The 20,246-nt window shown below is 38.9% G+C and overlaps 1 protein-coding gene across 2 annotated transcripts in view; it reads left to right on the top strand.

The window, feature by feature from the left end:
• Nucleotides 1-6,861, top strand: part of Armc1 (armadillo repeat containing 1) — a 38,407-nt gene extending 31,546 nt beyond the window's left edge. For both annotated transcript variants that reach the window (XM_069990813.1, XM_069990814.1), the window contains 3 exons: nt 2,377-2,493; nt 2,580-2,654; nt 4,644-6,861. In XM_069990813.1, coding sequence (XP_069846914.1) covers nt 2,377-2,493; nt 2,580-2,654; nt 4,644-4,835 — 384 coding nt within the window. In that variant the 3' untranslated portion in view covers nt 4,836-6,861. The remainder of the gene's footprint in view (nt 1-2,376; nt 2,494-2,579; nt 2,655-4,643) is intronic.
• The last annotated feature ends 13,385 nt before the right edge of the window (nt 6,862-20,246 follow it).

The raw sequence follows: 20,246 nt of genomic DNA, 5'->3' as shown, positions 1-20,246 counted from the left end.
TGGTGGCTCATGCCTGGTGATCTTAGCTACCCTGGAGGCTAAGATCTGAGAATTGTGGTTTAAAGCCAGCTGGGGCAGGAAAGTTTGTGAGACTTTTGTCTCCAATTAACCACCAAAAAGCTGGAAGTGAAGCTGTGGTTCAAGTGGTAGAGTGCTAGCCTTGAGCAAAAAGAGTTCGGGGGCAGCACCCAGGCCCTGAATTAAAGCTTTATGATCAACCTCCCAACCTGCCCTGAATCAAAGACCCCGAGGTCCTTGATCTTTGAATTGATATGAGTATATAAGAGAAATAGGGGTGCAGTTTCAGTTTTCTGCATGTACATATCTCAGGTTACTTTCTAATATACATACATTGAACATCAATGAGCTGAAAAATTGACAGACACTGTGTCCAGATCTCAAGAAGAAATTTCTCTCTGTATGGCCTTCGCCTTTGTGTAGCTTTCATCCCATTTACTCTCTCCTGCAAACTGAATCTGCCATGGCCTCTGAACTCTTAGCTCTGTTCCCAATTTAAGGAGACTGCTGGGTTCTGCTTGGTTTTCATGTTACTCAGACTCTCAATGCTATGACAAAATACTTAACAGAAACAGATTAAGGGAGTTATTTACTTTGGCTCACAGTTTCTATCCATGGTCCCTTAGCACCTTCATTTGGACATGAAGTTAGGCAGAACTTAATGACAGCCAGAGTGCATGGTGAAGGAGGCTGGTAACCTCATTGTGTCCAAGAAGTATAGAGAAAGTATGGCTGTACTGATGGGCTTTTTCCTTTGCTACTTTAGATGCCAGGCTGTGGATGGGCTTTTTCCTCTTTTTTCCCAAAGAAGTTAATCTTCTTTGTATATACTCTTGCATTCTCACAGATACACCATAAAGTGCAATTTACTAATCTCATAGGGGCTTTTTCCTTCTAATCAAGCTGATAGAATTAGTTATCACAGTTCCTCTTCCTCAGTTGCAGCATGAAAACATTGCTATTCTTTCTTTTTCTGTTTTCCCTCCTTTCTTTTATCCATACTGGATTTTGAACTCAGGGCTTTTGTTCATTTAGGCAAGTGTTCTACCACTTAAACCTTTTTACAATAAAGGTTAACTTTTTGCCTGGTCTGATCTGAACCATAGTTCTGTTCTCACATACTGCACAGTTGTGCTGACAGGCACACACCACTGTGTGTGCTTTTCTTGGTTGAAATGAAGTCTCATGTACTTTTAAGCCTCCCAATCTCAGCCTTTCAAGTATCAAGTATTATAGGACTGAGGCACCTGAGCCCAGCTGGCCTGGAAAGTTTCTGGGCAATAAATTGCTATGCTACAAAGATCACTTTATTTTTTTCCTTTTTTTCAGGGATACTTGTTTTCTAATACCTAGACTTCATTGTGTTTTAAATTATGCTTTGTCTTTTTTTTGATACTGGTTCTGGGACTTGAACTCAGGGCCTAGTGCTGTCGGTAGTGCTTTTGTCCTCAAGGCTAAGTGCTCTGCCACCTTGAGCCACAGTATCATTTCCTAATTGGAGATACGAGTCTGAAAGACTTCCTGCTGGGGCTGGCTTTGTATCACAATCCTCCCGAGTAGCTAGGATTACAAGGGTGAGCCACAGACATCCAGCCATGGTTTTGTCTGTTTTCAGTTGTTGATCCTGCAGGGTAAATCTGGTCTATTTACCCTATCTTGACTAGAAGCAAAAATTCCCCAGAAGTTTGTCTTGAGCTAAGTTATATAATTTTACATATTTAGTGGTAATAGTTTGAACTGGTGCATTGCCATTCACCTGTTTAGCTGTACCAGGTATGTTACACTAAGTTATCTTTTCTACTTGTAGCATTTAAATGCTTAGGTTCCTGGTTTAAAATTCAATTAAGTGTCAGGGGTAGCCTTCCACATGAAACTCTACACCAATATGGAAAAAATGGAAATAGACACATTTGCTTTTTAAAAAAGATACCGTTATGTACATGTAAAAGTGTTCCATATTTAAGTTCACAATGGATGGCATTTGTGGTCCTGAAAGGTTGGTCCCATAAGATTATAGTGGAGTTAAAATTTTTGGATTGCCGAGTATTTGCACTGTACCTCTTCTGTGATAGATAGATTTAAATATACCAGTATTTATCATTGTGTTACAGTTGCTTGCAATAATGAGTATAGTAACATGCTGTTATGGGTTTGTAGCTTATGTTATATGAGTGTGTATGTGATAGGCTCTACTATCAAGATTTGTGTCAATATGCCTAATAATATTCTTAGGAAAACGAAGTTAACAGAAAATGCATTCTCAAAACATATCCTTAAATGACACATAGTTATAATAACTAGTTCACTTTGGTTTATTGACTTTACTATTTTGCCTATTCTTCGCTTTTACTTTTTCAGTCTCGGCGAAATCTTTGTGAAGAGGCTTTGTTAAAAATTAAAGGTGTCATCAGCTTTACTTTTCAAATGGCTGTTCAAAGATGTGTGGTGCGAATCCGTTCAGATTTGAAAGCAGAGGTTAGTATTTTCATTGGCTGAATATGCTTTTGAGTTTCTAGAAAACAAGTCAATATTCAAAATTGTTATTTTTCATCCTGGCCCAGGCTTTGGCATCAGCAATAGCATCAACCAAGGTCATGAAAGCTCAGCAAGTTGTCAAAAGTGAAAGTGGGGAAGAGGTAAAAGTATTGATTTTCTTTATATCTAATTCATATATTTTAATATTTTGTATGATTAACAGGTTTCTAGCATTTCAGCCAGTAGTTGCTAAAAATATAGGAATATAGTTTAGTAATACAGAGAGAAGTTTTGTGGAATTCAGCTTGTTCTTGTGAAGAAAACTCTTACCACAATGGAGATGTCTCGCTGTTTTATTAAATAGAAGATATATGATTTCCTTGCACTGATTTAAAATACTTTATAACTTTAGATTTTCCAATTCAGAAAATAAAGATGCAACCCTTGAACAAATAAATATAGGGAAAATTTTGCCTATTGCTACTTTTTTTGTTGTTGGTCATGGGGCTTGAACTCTGGGCCTGGGTACTGTCCCTCAGCTCTTCAGCTCAAGGCTAGTGCTCTACCATTTGAGCCACAGTGCCACTTCCAGCTTTCTGGTGGTTTATTGGAGATAAGAGTTTCACAGATTTTCCTGCCCAGGCTGGCTTTGAACCGTGATTCTCAGAACTCAGCCTCCTTAGTAGCTAGGATTACAGGCATATTATTGCTACTCTTTAAATGCATTTTTACAGGGAAAAAGATCTGTCTTAAGCTCATTGCTCCCCAAATAGGAAGTTCATGGGTCTCCAGGACACAAAGTGACTTGGTATTGTTTTAGTTGTCTTTACAAAGGTTGCTCATTTGCAACTAGAATCTCAGTAGAATGGCATTTGTACCCTTACTTGTAGTTCTTCTTTTCTATGTTTACATAGAAGGCAAGGTAAATATGAGCAAAAAGTGCTTTATATGCATGTATGAAAATAGAACAGTGGATGGGGCTGGGAAGGTGGCTCAGTGGTAGAGCGCTTGCCTTGCATGCCTGAGGCCCTGGGTTCGATTCCTCAGCACCACATAAGCAAAAAGAAAAAAGCTGGAAGTGGTGCAGTGGCTCAAGTGGTACAGTGCTAGCCTTGAGCTGAAGAGCTGAGGGACAGTGCCCAGGCCCAGAGTTCAGGCCCCACGACTGGACCCCCCCCAAAAAAAAAAAAGAAAGAAAATAGAACAGTAGAACCTGTTAAAATTATTTACAAGGGAGGAGGAATAAGAATGAGTAATAGAGGAGGTCAATTTGATCAAAATACATTATATATACATGTTGAAATATTATAGCAATACCCCTTTGTTCAAATAATGCGTGGTAATAAAAAAAGGGGGAAAGCTGGGCACTGGTGGCTCATAACTGTAATCCCAGCCACTCAGGAGGTTGAGATCTGATGACTGAAGTTTGAAGCCAGCCTGGGCAAGAAAGTTCCAAAACTCTTATCTCAGGCCTGGCGCTGGTGGCTCACACCTGCAATCCTAGCTACTCAGGAGCTGAGATCTGAGGATCATGGTTCAGAGCCAGCCTGGGGAGGAAAGTTCATGAGACCCTTATCTCCAATAAAACACCAGAAGGCTGAAAGTGGCACTGTGGTTCAAGTGGTAGAGCACTACTAGCCTTTACCTGAAGAGCTGAGAGACAGCACCCAGACCCAGAGTTCAAGCCCCACGACCAACAAAAAAAAAAAAACAAAAACAAAAAAAAAACCTTTTAATCTCTAAATAATCACAGAAAAAGTGCTATGGCTCAAGTGATAGAGCACTAGCTTTGAGCAAAAAAGATCTCAGGGGGCGTGGCCAAGGACTGGCAAAAAAAAAATAAAAAGCACAAAGCATTTGGGAATAAAGATGGCAATTAGAATGTGGAGTAAAACTGACCTTTAATTTATGATACGTGTGTGTGTGTGTGTGTGTGTGTGTGTGTGTGTGCAAAAAAAAATAAAAAGCACAAAGCATTTGGGAATAAAGATGGCAATTAGAATGTGGAGTAAAACTGACCTTTAATTTATGATACGTGCGTGCGTGCATGCGTGCGTGCGTGCGTGCGTGTGTGTGTGTGTGTGTGTGTGTGTGTGTGTGTGTATCACATTAAGTTGATTTGATAATAGCTCCTAACATCTCTACATCAGATGCTAGTCCCATTCCAAGATACTCCTGTGGAAGTAGAAGAGAATACAGAGCTGCCGGACTACCTGCCTGAGGATGAGAGTCCCACAAAGGAGCAGGACAAAGCAGTATCCCGAGTTGGCTCACACCCAGAAGGTGGAGCTAGCTGGTTAAGCACAGCAGCAAACTTTTTATCCAGATCATTTTACTGGTGACTTCAACTTCAGTTTGGGGCTCAAGGACTGTCTGAACCAACAAGGGTCCAGTTTTCCATTGTTGTGGTGAACTGTCAAGTGCAATTTGCAATAAGTTATCATGAAAAGTTTTTAGATTACAAAATTGCGTATGCTGCATTTTACATTTTATCTCACTGAGTGGTAAAAAGAAAAAGTCGGAGGCTACAGGTGAAATATGTTTATGAAGGTATTTTGGTTTTGTCTTCCTTTGTTTAATTGCCTCACGTTTATAAGAAAACATGGGTCCACTGTTAATACCAAACCTGTATGTGCAGCTTTATATTTTATTTTACATGAAGCACGTAATTAGGAAGACTCATTTTCTCCTCAAGCCTCAGGATCTTTCTGAAGAGAAGTTTTATCAGAGCTCAAGTTGTGCATGAATTACTGAACATTTTTCTCTGTTTTTCTTCATGAATGGTACATGCTTTGGTATTCTTCACTGAAAGTTGAAAGCATTTCTTGCCCTTCCTTTCCCCAATACCTATCCATCTGTGCCTTTTTTATTTTGCCAACCATGTTTATAGAAAGGACATTATTAATGACATTTTGCAAATTGAAATATGTTTGATCTTAACAGTCCCTTAAAAAACAACTCTACAAAAAAAATCTTTGCAATCTTATTAATTCTAATTTTAATAAGGTTAACAAAGAAACAGTTAAGAAGGAGGAAACGTGTAGTAGCAAAGTGCTTTTGGAACTGTTTGAATGTGACCAGATTGGTTCTAGCTCCTGTTCACTTTGGTTTATATCAGCTCTTGAGTGTGAAGTCCACCATGTTATTGTAAGTGCTCTCTTGACCTTTGTGATTACATACTAGGTCCTGCTAGAAGAAAATAATAGAAGCAAAGAACTGACAGACTTGAAAAAAGAAAACAAAAATGCCTATAAAGCCATAGTGCCACTCTTGGTAGAGTCTGACTATAAAATATAAATTACCTGGCAGCAGCCAGTTCAATAAGTGTTTCTCTACATTGCCTTTTGTGATTTATTACGAAAATACTGCAGTTGTACTGAATGAAAAAAAAGATCCAAATTATTGCTTATAAGGAAATCAGCATTGGTCATTTAATCTTGTTTCTCATGTCTAAATCAGAAAACTACTTCAGTGAAGGTAAGAAACAACTTTCTCACTATGTATGTATGTACATACACACACAGACACACACACAGACACACACACAGACACACACACACACACACACACACACACACACGTGGGGTATTTTTTCCTGATAAGTCAGAGCAAATCACATGTAAGTAATGCTTTGTTACAAGTTATAAAATATTTGACAGCTAAGATTTTTTTTTGGAAACTTGGCTAAATCCAGATATGTTTTAATTTTAAAAACTAATAGGGAAAAATTGAAATTCATTTTCATCACCATGTACAGCTGCTATTTTACTACTTGGAAATGTGAAGTGAAAATTGGACCCTGGAGGGTTTCTTTGCTTCTCTTTTAGAGAAAATTTAAAGCATCCAGTGTTACTGGAGAAAAGTAATTGTAAAATATTATCATCAGTAAGAATCTTGAGTTCACTAATGTTTGATCTTCTGAAGGGAGAGGTATTGAGGGTCTCAAGAACAATATTTTTTTCATGTGTCTGGTCTCTAATTCAAGTGATACGCACAAACGAAATATAAGCTTTCAGGGCACATATTGCTTTAAATGCATAGTACTACTTGCTGCCAGACCAGATGTATTGGAAAAACAAAACAAAACAACCTCCTTTCTATAACCATTAAAGTGACGTTTACTTTGTTTTAACAAGTTTTTATTTTATCTTGCCACACATCTGCTTATTTAAAAAAAACAAACAGACTATAACCTTTTGGTAGTAATGGTTAAGTACAAGTAGGCATTTCAGCTTGATGTTTATGTGTTCTGATTCTAAGTGTTTTTCTTTTCCAGGTCTTATAGAGCAGTTAAGGCAACTATAATGGCATTTTTTGAAATATATTGTAAAATAAAAGGTAACATATTAAAAGCTAAATGGATATTCATTCTTGTGGTATCTACATTATTGGTCACTCTTAGTTTTTTCCCCCATTTTCTTTCAGTACTGAGAATTCAATTCAGGGACTCAGGAATGTTTGGCAAGTTCTTTTAGCATTCAGTCTCCAGTCCAGTGATTATACTCTTAAACTTATTTTTGTGAGGTGTTTTTTTTTTTTTTTTTTGAATGAGTCTTGCTATATCCCATGTTAGCCTCAAACTCATAATCCTCCTTGCCTCAAGTCTCCCCAGTGCTAGAGTTTCAAGTCTGTTTCACCATGCCTACCTGACTCTTAAGCTTGTATATACACATACTGCCCAATCACTCTATCAGTTCCTTGCAATGGAATACCAGTTTCATCTTTTCCCAGCATTACATCTTCCTCCCCCTTTCTCCTTCCCTTTCCTTTCCTCCTTTCTTTCTTCCCTTCCTCCCCTTTGATCTGCACAGGATTAGATGCTCTGAGCCTGAACCTATACTCATTGTAACACTCAACACATAATGTTATAAAATTGGGTATACAGTAGTGTCTACCAATTTGAGAACATAACCTTTTCTATACTAACATTGTAACTCTATATGACTAGCTAAGTAATTGGGGGGGGAGCAAATGAACAAAAGTGTTTAAAAATAAATGGGACCTACTAATCAGCAAAGGCAAAAGCAAAAATGTTCAGTTATATATGCATGCTTGTTTCTATTATTATTGTTTAATATTTAACAAATTCATTTATTTTATCTGTGTGTGTGCACTCCTCCCACCCCCCGTCCCCCCATCCTTTCTCTCATCCTGGGACTTGAAATCAGGGTCAGGCTGCTGTTCCTGAGCTTCTTTGCTCTTGTCTAGCACTCATCACTTGAGCTACAGCCCCACTCTGGCTATTTGGAAGTTAATCAGAGATAAGGGTCTTATGGACTTTACGGCAAGGGTTGGCTTGGAACCTTCATCCTCAGATTTCTGAGTAGCTATGATTACAGGCATCAACCACCAGTGCCAGATGTTTGGTTATTTGGTTTTGTGTGTGTTTGTGAGAAAGGGGCATAATGCTTACTCCATTAAATGAAGATAGGATGAACTCATTCTTAATTCTAATTTTCTGTGTAGTCCTGGGGCTAGAAGAACACAGGACCTGTGTTTGCTGTCCCTTAGTACTTTTGCTCAGAGTGGGTGAATTGAGCCACATCTCTGATTCTGGCTTTTTGTTAATTAATTGAAGATAAGTTTCATGGACTTTCTTGCCTGGGACTAGTTTCAAACTGAGGTTTTTATATCTTAACCTCCTGAGTAGCGAAGATTACAAGCTTGAGCCATCTGTGCTGGCTTCCCTGATTTTTTTTTTTTTTTTTTTTTTTTTTTGTCCGTTATGGGGAAATGCTTGACTGGAGTGGAGAGAGATTTTCAACAGCAGTATCATGGTGTCATTTGGCAAAACGTGTTGTAAGGAGATACTCCCAATATTCTGAGTCAGTAGCTACATGATGGTATAACTGAACTGAGAGACATAAAGAGAGTATGATTGTGGGAAAGCTCTGTATACTTAAATAATAACATTAAGAAAATATAATAGAATTGTGGGCCAGTTGAAAATAGGAGACCAGGGACATGTGTCCTAAGAAGGAGAGCCAGGTGCTGGTGGCTCACGCCACTTAGCTACTCAGGAGGCTGAGATCTGAGGATCACGGTCCAAAGTCAGCCCGGGCAGGAAAGTCCATGAGACTCTTATCTCCAATAAACCACCAGAAAACTGGAAGCGGCGCTGTGGCTTACGTGGTAGAGTGCTTGCCTTGAGCTGAAGAGCTGCTGAGGGACAGTGCCCAGGCCCAGAGTTCAAGCCCCCACAACTGATAAAAAAAAAAAAAGGGAGAAACTGAAATATTTGTGTTGGTGAAATGGGTCCAAGAGAGAGAGGAGATAGAAAAAACAAACAATAGTTGATATAGGATGAGATTCAGAAGCAAAAGATATCCCGGATAGGGGTGGGAAGACTGGCCTTTGGTAGATGAACTCCATTTGTCTCTCCTTACAGCAGAAAGACGCCTTTCTGGATTGAAATTGTAATATTTCTTGTATTAATTCATTATTGATTTTTTTCATAGCACTCTTCTTAAGGGAAGTTGAATTAGTTTATATCTTAGGGCTATTTAAAATTAATCAGTTTAGTCACTAGTACTTTTTCTTTTGGCATGAACGAGGTCATTTCAGGAAAGATCTTCACACTACTACATTGCTTCCTTAGGTCTTTTCATCTGATCCCCATTGGTCTTTATAGTGGGTCTCAGCCTTGGGTTCACAACAGAATGATGCTTTTAATAAATAGTGCTGTCTGTGTCTCACTCAAGGGAGTTAAGCCAGAGTCTTTGGGGGTGGGTGGAGCCCTTTATTTTCTAACCACATTTGAGTAGTATACAACCAAGCTTGAGGATGCCAACTTAGTTTTGATACTTCCAAATCTAATGGTGCTCTGCAATCTTATAAATTCAGTAGATTTATTTCCTCCAACCTACTACTACAAATATTTAAAACTAAACTTGTATATAAGACTTTGATAGTTAATTGGCTGTCTTTGCTACTTCTGTATTTTTTGAGCTCTGTTTGGTTGTTGGTGTCCTCATTTTGTTCTTGGGCTTATGTGTGATGTACTTCACATTATAAATGTGGCTTTCTTCTAACATTTAACACAGTGCCATCTATTTCGTAGCAGATATTCTTTGAGGTTTTTAACCTTGAAATTATTTTAGTGTGTATATGAACATTTATATACATGTATGTATATTCATGTGCATGAATATGTCTTTTAGAACTACTTCCCAGATATGAACAGAAACATATTTGACTTTCAGGCTTGTCTTGCTCAACATGTCCTTCAGTTCCATTTGTCTTTAAATGGCATGATTTCATTTTTCCTTGTGATTTTGTAAATTCCATGGTATGTATGTACCATCCTTCCTCATCCATTCATTTGTGTTGGGTGTTTTGCTTGATTCCACAGGTTAGATAGTGTGAACAGTGCTGCAATAAACACAGATACATGATTTATGCTTCTTTTGATAATGCCCAATAGTGGTATGGTGTGGTAGATGAAATTTCAGATTTTTTAGCAACCTCCACCCTAATTTCCATAGTGGCTTGCACTAGCAGTTATAAGAAGGGTTCCTTTCCCCAATCCTTGCCAGCATTTGTTGTTTGTTTTCTTGATGATAGCCATTCTGAGTGGGATGAGATGGAATCTTAGTGTGGTTTTGACTTGCATTTCCTTTATGGACAAGGGTGTTGAACACTTCTTACATACTTATTAGCAATCTGTATTTCTTCTTCTGAGGACTGTCAATTCACTTGTTCACTAATTAATTAGGTTATTTCTTTTCATGTTTAATTTTTTTTTTACCTCTTTGTATATTCTGAGTATCAATCCTTTTTCTGTTCAATAGCTCAAAATTTTTTTCTCTCTCTTCATGGATCTCCTCTTTGTTCTGCTAATTGTTTCTTTTGCTGGGCAGAAAATTTTAATTTTATTCAATTCCATTTGTTAATTCTTGCTCTTGTTTTCTGGGCAGTTAGAGTCCTATTCAAATAAATTACTTGGGCCTATAAATTCCAGGTTTTTCTATGTGTTTTCCTATACTAGATTTAAAGTTTTAAGTCTTACTTTGAGCTCATTGATCTGTTTGGAGTTGATTTTTCTCCAAGGCAATGAGTCCACTTTCAGTCTTCTGTAAGTGGATAACTAATTTTTTTTGTGTAGTTTTTGGCTCTTTTGTTAAAAATTAGATAGCTCTAGTTGTTTGTGTTTTGTTCCTAGGTCTGATAGTCCATTGGTCTTAAGGTCTGTTACTTTTTGTTACTATGGTTCTGTAATATAATTTGGAGTCTGGTATTGTGATACTCCAACATTGCTCTCCTCCCCCCCAAAAAAATTGCTCTTGCTACTTGGGGACTGACATGCTTCTGTATGAATTTTTGGACTGATTTTTCTATTTTAGCCTTGAATAGTATTACTTATTCTAAAATTAAGTGCACCAACAACACATACACTCTAAAATGGTTGAATTAGCCAGAATCTAGACATAATTGAAGTAAAAAGATATTGATTTAAAAGGCAAGACTATAACTCAACAATTTTTTAAGTTCTTTCTGGGCAAGATGCTTAGAATTATATAATTGAAAATATTTAATAACATAGACATAATATTTTATTTTATTTATTTATTTTTGGGTCCGGTCGTGGGGCCTGAACTCTGGGCCTGGGTGCTGTCCCTCAGCTCTTCAGCTCAAGGCTAGCTCTCTACCACTTGAGCCACAGTGCCACTTCCAGCTTTTTTCTTTTTGCTTATGTGGTGCTGAGGAATCGAACCCAGGGCCTCAGGCATGCAAGGCAAGCGCTCTACCACTGAGCCATCTTCCCAGCCCCAAGAAATAATATTTTAAAGCTAGCAACCAATCAAAATCCATGAGTAAGGATTTAGAGGTATCGTTCAGTTGGTAGAGCACCAGCCAGTGAGTGAAAGCATCAGGTACCAAATTTCAGTCCTAGTCTTGGACCAAAAACAAAAAAACAAACAAAAATCATGAGTAAGCTAGGTGCCGGTGGCTCATGACTATAATGCTAGCTCCTCTGGAGGCTGAGATCTGAGGATCACAGTTTGAAGGCAGCCAGGGTAGGAAAGATTGTGAAACTCTTATCTCCAATTAACCACCAAAAAGCTGGAGGTAAAGCTGTAGCTCAGGTGGTAGAGCACTATCATTGAGTAGAGGAAGGTGAGCGATAGTACCCAGGTTCAAGCCCCAAGAACTGACACAAAAAAGCAAAGTAGTTGCAGTAAACTTGTATTATTGTTTGCTATCTTATATAGGTTCCAGTCTATTACACAAACAAAATTGTTTTGGATTATACATGTTGGCTAGTGGATATTTCTTGCATATTTATAAGTTATATTAATCTTAAATGCTAGAAACAAAATCATTAATAGAAAAGCACTGATTTTATACACACTGTAGCAAGTTATTGCTGTTTTTTCACCTGCTTCTGAGGAATGCATTGGATGTGTCTATAAGTGATTGTGTTCATGTATAACAATTATGAGCACTTACTATAGAGAAATGGTCTTGACTATGTAATTTCAGATGCCTATAATTTTCAAAACAATGAAGGCACATAACTGACTATAAAGTGGAAATAGCAACCATTCGAGATAGTTGAACATTTATTGTGTCATTTACAGAGGCAATCTCACTATTAAATGTAGTCAGAGTATGTGCTTTTCAGAATTCAGGTATCTATAATGTATATTACAATTTATAAGTAAGAAATACATGAGTGTAGTAGATATATATTTATTTTTAATACAAGTTTATATATAATAAGGATTCTTTGCCTGTTTGCAAGGAATGGTTCCAAATTTAATGAGATTTTACAATTAGTTATGAAATTTCACCTTAAAAAATTAACTATTGAAAACAGGTTGGTTCTACACCTTTTTAGATTTCAGATTCACATGCATTTTAATTCACATGCATTTTAATGGATGACTCTTAGCAGTCTTCATTGGTTAAGGCTTTCTGGCTTATAGTTCTTACATGTAATTGGATAGGGGCTCTGCAGTGTACTATTAAGATAAACATAAGCCTAACAACTTTCAAAAAGTAAGTCTGAAGCTAATATGTAAATATTCATGCTGTGTAAAATTAATATTGATAAATCTGAAGCACTTAGAAAATTCTGCATGAATATATAAAATTTAGAAGTAGTGATACCCAGATTTTCACTTACATTTTTTTTTGGGGGGTCCAGTTGTGGGGCCTGAACTCTGGGCCTGGGCGCTGTCCCTCAGCTCTTCAGCTCAAGGATAGCGCTCTACCGCTTGAGCCACAGCGCCATTTCTGGCTTTTTTCTTTTTGCTTATGTGGTGCTGAGGAATCGAACCCAGGGCCTCATGCATGCAAGGCAGACGCTCTACCACTGAGACACCTTCCCAGCCCCTCACTTACATTTTACTGTCAGGTTGAATACAGAACAATCTACCGTGTAGTCATTGGGATGAGTGGTGAGGTACAGGATAGGGAGAGAGAAGAAGTATAATACTTGAGTTTTGGAAGTGGAGGTATGGCTCAAGTGGTAGAGGGCCAGCCTTGAGCGAAAACGTCAAGTGAGAGTATAAGACCCTGAGTTCAAGCCCCAGTACTGACACACAAAAGTAATAGTAATTTTTTATTTTGCCAGCCTTGGGGCTTGAACTCAGGGCCTGGGCATTGTCCCTGAGCTTCTTTTGTTCAAGGCTAGCAATCTAGTACTTGAGCCACAACACCACTTTTGGCATTTTCTTTTTATGTGGTTCGGAGGAATCGAACCCAGGTGCTTCATGCATGCTAGGCAAACACTCTACCACTAAGCCATGTTCCCAGCCCCCAAAATAATTCTTAACTTTAGAGTTTTGGCTCAGACACTTCTTTAACTTAAATGAGCACAGTTTCTGTGCATTATTATTGGAGTTCTAGCTAAAATCTTACACTGAATTTATCTCATCTCCTAAAGACCTAATCCATTAAACTTAGTATCTTTCCCAACTTTGTCCAAGACTCTTATCCTGTTGATATCAGAGATGCTTGTAGGGGATATAGGTAGAGAGAGTTTCAGAAATGTCTGGGGATACAATGATGCTTTGTACCTATATGTGAGTATAGTCCTAGTAACTGTAACAGGAAGGGACTGTTGGCATTTACTTTCAGTGAATCATTGATGTTGAAAATTAGCCTGCCAAAATGTGAGTAGGTCAACACTGGTAATTCAGTGAGTGCATACAACTAATAAGACCACAACTTTACTGGCCAATAAAAAAGGTAAATTTAGGGCTGGGAAGGTGGCTCAGTGGTAGAGCACTTGCTTTGCATGCCTGAGGCACTGGGTTCGATTCCTCAGCACCACATAAGCAAAAAGAAAAAAGCCGGAAGTGGCGCTGTGGCTCAAGTGGTAGAGCACTAGCCTTGAGCTGAAGAGCTGAGGGATAGCGCCCAGGCCCAGAGTTCTGGCCCCACGACCGGACCCCCCCCCCCCCAAAAAAAAAAGGTAAATTTAGATCTTATGTTTTACATCAGACTCAAGATTTTTTAAAAATTAAGACAAAATACTCATTATATGTTTACTAAATATCTAAGAAAAATTGCTACTAGGAAATCCTGAAGTCCTAAATTGCTAGTGGTAGATGTTTCTTTTAGTAATTGCCAGATGATCTACTGCAATGGGGGCTGGTCAGTCTAAAAACTCCTTTCTTATAAGCGTTAAACATCAGAAATAATTACATTTATTAAGTTATGATATATGAGTAAATATATCAAATTCCTTCTATCAATTTAGAATTTTGGGGGGGTACTGGTGCTTGGAACTCAGGATCTTATACTTGTTCAGCAGGCACTCTACCCCTTGGGGCACAAACTCTATTTTTTGGTTTTAGGTTATTTTTCAGATAGAGTTTCATGTTTCCCCTGGACTAGCCTTAGACTGGGTTCTCCAACTATGGTTTCTAACACTGAGCTTAATTTTGGGGAAAAAATTTTTTTTAATTAAAAAAAATGTTTGTGAATCTCAGTAGCTTCCTTCCCACCAACCCCCAGCAACCCTCATCACTGCCTCCAAAGTGTCTTTTGCTGTGTAACTCAGGCTAGTCTCAAACTTGGAACCTTCCTGACTCAAATTATAGGTGTGTGCCTCTCTGTCTAGCAAAACTATTACCCTTTTTCTGTGTAAAAGCAGAAGTGAAATTCGGGTTGGTTACTTGATCTTTACCTTAGATTAATAATACTGTAAAGGAAAGCACAGTTGTAGGAGGAAAGACTTTTTAAAACTTATTTTTGCAAGGTAGATAGGTACACATTTCTGTAGGATAGATACACATTGCTAAAATAATAGAATTTAAATTTCCCAGGCTGTTGTTTTGGTCACTGACTGCTTTGCTTTCTCCTGTTTTGGATTTAATGTCAGCAGCTAAAATAATAATACAGCAACTATTTTGTATACTTTTCATTCTTCTACAATATTCTTACCGAAGTTAGCTTTTGATCCAGTTGTTAGGAAAATGAGAAAAATTATTCATTTGACTTCTGGAGTCAAGAGACCTCATTAACTGGTCAGCTCTGGTCTCATTGCTACCTGACTTAATCATACTCTTCATTTTCTTATGCAAAATAAGACTGATAACCACTTTGATTTGTTTGAGGCTTAGCTTAGACATTTTTATTTTATTTGAAATGAATGCATGCTTTTGATTTACTAATCTCAAAATAATATTAGCTATATAGCCATATTTCTAGTAACATTTTTGTGTGAACCTACCATGAAGAATAAATATGGCTTAAAACTATCTTTGTCATTTCGAAGGGCTTGGTATTTGGTATTTATAGGAAACAAAGATGGAGCCTTAAAGCGACAGCTTGTTTTGTTGCCTTTGTAGAGGGAAGTTGCCCATGGCAGCTTTCCCCATGTTTCTCCTTGTTGTGGATTACAGCCAGGGCCACAACTCTTCAGAAATCAGAGATGGTAAGTGGTGACAGCTCTCTCAGCCTAGATTATTTGCCACTAAAAAGTCCTGCTAACAACAGAGATAACTTGTAAACTACTAATGCTGGTAGTGATGCTGATATATTATTTTAAAATATCCCTTTGTTTATAAATTTAGCTGAGGTTTTCTGTTACTTGTAATCTCGGCATAGTAATGCAGAAATTGGTACTAGGAGGATATGAACTATTTGAAGGTATTTATTGGTATTTTCATAATCTGAGTGGGAGACCCAGATAATGCACATTCAAATTTTTGGAATCTGTATATGTTGGGCCTGAGAGAAAGTTTGAAACTGGGCATCTGACTCATGCCTAATACTGGCTACTCGCGAGACAGACCCAGAGGATCTTGGTACAAGTGAGATGAGCACCAGGCAGAAAAGTCCAAGAAACTCCATTTTGAAAATATCCAGTAAGAAGCCAGGGTGGAGGCATGGCTCAAGTGGTAGAGAGACAGCCATGAGCAAGCAAGCAAGCCCCGTAAGAGAATGAATGACTAAATGAGAAACAGAATTTAAGTTACGTAGTCCCTGCTGCCTCCCCAGTTTTTCTCAAGCATATTTCCCAGAGTAAGTGTTGAAGGAGGCAGTATTCTGCTGTTCCCTCAGTTGCTCAGGGTTTCTTTGTGCCTTGCAGTGTGAGTTCACTGTGCAGAGTGTGATTCTAGTGTTTAAAGATAAGTATTTTTTTTTTTAAACAAGATGGCTTCAAATTCAAGCCAACTACTTCATCTGGTGCTCACTCAAAGAATGAGCCATCTGTTGGAACAGTGAAAGAAAAACTGGCTGTGTTGGACATATTGAGAATCTGTCTCCAACATAGGCTGTAAATGTTGTATACTGTATTTTAAAGGTGACTTTGATTTCTAAGCATAATTTGGACTTTATGAGATTTTTTTCCCTTGTGTTTATAATGCTATGTAACAGCTCTATTATAATAAATGCTACAACTTTTCATTTTCCTTTGTCACTAGATAATATTGATACTTGCAATCATTTTTAATCTTCCAAAGTCTGTAGAGCCAGCTTAAAAATACCTTTTCATGGGGGCTGGGAAGGTGGCTCAGTGGTAGAGCGCTTGATTTGCATGCCTGAGGCCCTGGGTTCGATTCCTCAGCACCACATAAGCAAAAAGAAAAAAGCCGGAGGTGGCGCTGTGGCTCAAGTGGTAGAGCGCTAGCCTTGAGCTGAAGAGCTGAGGGACAGTGCCCAGGCCCAGAGTTCAGGCCCCACGACCGGACCCAAAAAAAAAAAAAAAAAACCTTTTCATTAAGGTCATTAAAATAGTGACATGAATATAAAACGGTGTTTTGTGCAAATATTTAAAAAGTTTGTGTGAAACGAATGTCATATGCAAAGTGAAGACCATTATGAAATTAAAATAAATCCAAGTCATGTCACAGCCTTAGATTATTGCTACCTGTAATCAGTCATCCTCTGTCCAGTCCAGGAGGCTATGTTGTCAGGGTTATCTGTGAGCTTAAAGGTGAGGCTTTAAAGCAGAGATAGCAAACTTTCTGAAAAGGTCCACAACAGGCTATAAAATCTCTGTTATCAAGCTACTCAGTTCTGCAGTTTTACTGAAAAAGCAGGCATAGGTAACGTGAATAGCCAGCATGATGGCTCACATCTGTAACAGTACTTGGGAAATAGAGATGGGAGAATCACAATTCAAAGCTAGACCATCTCAGCAACAATAACAAAAGCTGGGCATGATGGTTCCATATTTGGAACCTTAGCTAGACAGAAGTCATAAGTAGGATGATCCAAGTCCAGACAAGGGCAAAAAATCTGGAGATTCTACCTGAAAAAAAAAAGCAAAGAGACCTGAAGGTATGGCTCAAGTGGTAGAGCACCAAGCAGGGGGTAGGCTCACAGTGGAAGTCCTAACCCCAGTACTGTGTGGGGAAAAAAACTAGGTGTGGGTGGCTCAAGACTAATTCTAGCTACTTTGGAGGTAGAGAGTGGGAAATTGTAGCTCAAGTCAAGCCTGGGTATAAAAGTTTTCAAAACTCCATCTCATCCAATAGTTGATAGTGTGAGATTGATACCAAAAACATGCCACACCTGAACTGGGTTGTTTTTTTGGTATTGTATAATGAGTCCATGGGCAAAGAGAAACAAAATGGCAAGACTTCATTGAAATAAAGGATAAGCAGCGCTCCCAGGATGGGAGATCTGCCTGCCATGGCATCGGTTGGCCTTGATAAAGTGTGTCTGGGTGAATGTTATGTGAGGGCCACATCAATCCCTAAACCCTATCAGAGGCTCTTGAAGCCTGTACACATTCTTCCTCAGTACTTTAGCCTCTAATTGGGTGCCTTCCAGGTGCATACCTCTGGGGTTCAATCAGGCTACTCTTCATGTGCAAGTCTTTCCTGGGGGCAGTGGGCCATGATGCAATGCCCAGGGGCCTACATACACGATTGCTCAAGGCCATGTGAGGAATGCTGAACCTCTATACTAAGTGAGTCTTTGCCCTGACTGCGTAGCTGAGCCAGGCTCTTTTTCTGCTCTCAAAATCCCACAGATTAATGCTGAAGTTCCGCAAGATCACTCCCACTTCAGCTGTAGGTCAGAAATCCCAGGATGTGACCTGGGCTTCTGCCCAATTGCCTGTATATTGAGTTAGCCCTGACCTTTCTATCAGGTTTAATTAATTTCCTAGGACAGCTCATAAAACTCAGGAAAACACAACTTTATTATATTAATAACAGATTTAATAGAGGATACAGATGAAAAGGCAAATGAAGAGAAGCAATGGGCAATGTCTGGAAGAATCAGAGTTGTCCCTTAAAAGTGAGGTGTTGCTGTCTTCTTGCCACATGGCTGTGCTTTTTAACCCATAAGCCCTCTAAAACATCTTTTTGGGGCTTTATGAAGGGGGCTTTAAGTGGGTATGATTTGTTATATTTGATGAAGAAATGACAGGCTGCATTTGACCCACTGGCTGCTGGTAGCTAGAAAATGATGGTGTAGGCAGTGGTTCTTAAAGTGTCATCCCTACCAGCAGGTTAGGCAACATTAGGAAACTCATTAGCAATGTACTCATTTTCAAAGCAGATTCTCAGAAGTCCCCTCTCACTCCTACTCACCTTGCTGCTGAGTCCGAAACTCTGGGGAGGGGATCTGGCAATCCAAATGTTTAGACTAATCCCAGAGGATTTGATGCCTGTTATAAAGATCTAGACTCCTATAAGGCCAACCTGAAAACTACCAGGGAGACATCTTTGGCAATGTTTGTATTGGTGCACAAGATAATCTTTTTTTTTTCTTTTTTTTTTTGGGGTCCGGTCATGGGGCCTGAACTCTGGGCCTGGGCGCTGTCCCTCAGCTCTTCAGCTCAAGGCCAGCGCTCTACCACTTGAGCCACAGCACCACTTCCGGCTTTTTTCTTTTTGCTTATGTGGTGCTGAGGAATCGAACCCAGGGCCTCAGGCATGCAAGGCAAGCGCTCTACCACTGAGCCACCTTCCCAGCCCACAAGATAATCTTTTGAACAAGGAAACAAGGTAAATATTCTATTGAGTCAGGAAAGATTTCTGTAATGGTTCTGGTAAGGAAATCTTACTATTTTTTACTTTCAATTTTTGAAGTTGTCTTTCTGTTAAAATATATTTGAGTGCATTCTGAATTACTTTTGAAAGAAAATATTTCTTTGAGACCAGCTTTCATTGTACTCTCATACGTTTCTATGTTTGTTTGATTTTATTTATTTTTGTTGGTTTGATTTTTTTTCCCCTCTGGTGGCACTGAGGATGGAACTCAGGATCTCATGCCTGCAAAGGCAGGTGCTCTACTGTTGTAGCCTTCCATGTGTATACACACACACACACACACACACACACACACACACACACACACACACACACACATATCCTGTGGTTAAGAGTTTCATTATTTATGATTATTTCAAGTGTGCTTGTAATCTATCTTCCACAAAACTTATTATCAGGATATTCAATAGAACCTTTGTTATTTTGGAATTTCTGAAAAAGGCTAAAGCTGAGAACAGTGGTTTTGAGTTTCTCCCATATTCTATGCCAAATTCTAGATTTACTCTAATCAACTACCTCCAGAGTGTATATAAGGAGAATCTTGGAAGAAGGTATCAACCTTGGCCTTCAGGGGACTCAGGTTACCTAGCAGGCCATCACTTCCCCTTCCCATTGGGGAAAGTAAAAGAAGCAATCTGAAGCCTGGGTGTGGTTATTGCACACCACTAATTGGCCAAGACAGAAGAAGAGGGGAGTGCTGTCCATCCATCCCATCCTGTGTTGGCAGACTCTGGAAGAGATGTCTGTCTGGTGGTGATTTAGACTCCCTGTGAAGGAAGGGCAGGGGACTGGACAGTTAAGTCAGGTGAGAAAGCAACCCATTGCTGGAGGGGTTGAGAACATTTAGTGCCTGTCAAGATCAAAGAGGCAGAGCCTCCTCCTCCCTGAGGGCTTCTCAGTACTCACAGGAGCTTGGGGCGAAGCTGACTGTGACCCCAGAAGAACACACTTGTAGCTATTTGAAAACCATCAACATCAGAACTAATTCCAATAAATACAAAAAGGAGACACTTCAACCACCACCACCACCAGCAAGTTAGAGTGGCCTTTATATAATATTGTGATTAACCTTTTAAAAATATACATTTTATTGTTACTGTAGAGGTGTTATACAGAGGGGTTACAGTTACAGGTAATATAATGTAATCAGGTAATGTATACAATTCTTTTTAAACCATGTTTCCACTTCCCTCCCTTTCTCCTAGTTTTTCCCTCCCATCCCCACCCACAAGATGTATAGTTCATTTCCACATAGTGTCTAGTGAGTACCCCTGTTGTAGTTGTTCC

Source organism: Dipodomys merriami, unplaced genomic scaffold (genome assembly GCF_024711535.1).
Source record: "Dipodomys merriami isolate MVZ:Mamm:240054 unplaced genomic scaffold, mDipMer1.0.p SCAF_4, whole genome shotgun sequence".
Lineage (NCBI taxonomy): Eukaryota > Metazoa > Chordata > Mammalia > Rodentia > Heteromyidae > Dipodomys > Dipodomys merriami.
The sequence above is the reverse complement of the archived record's forward strand: the minus strand, read 5'-3'. Positions and strand labels throughout refer to the sequence as shown.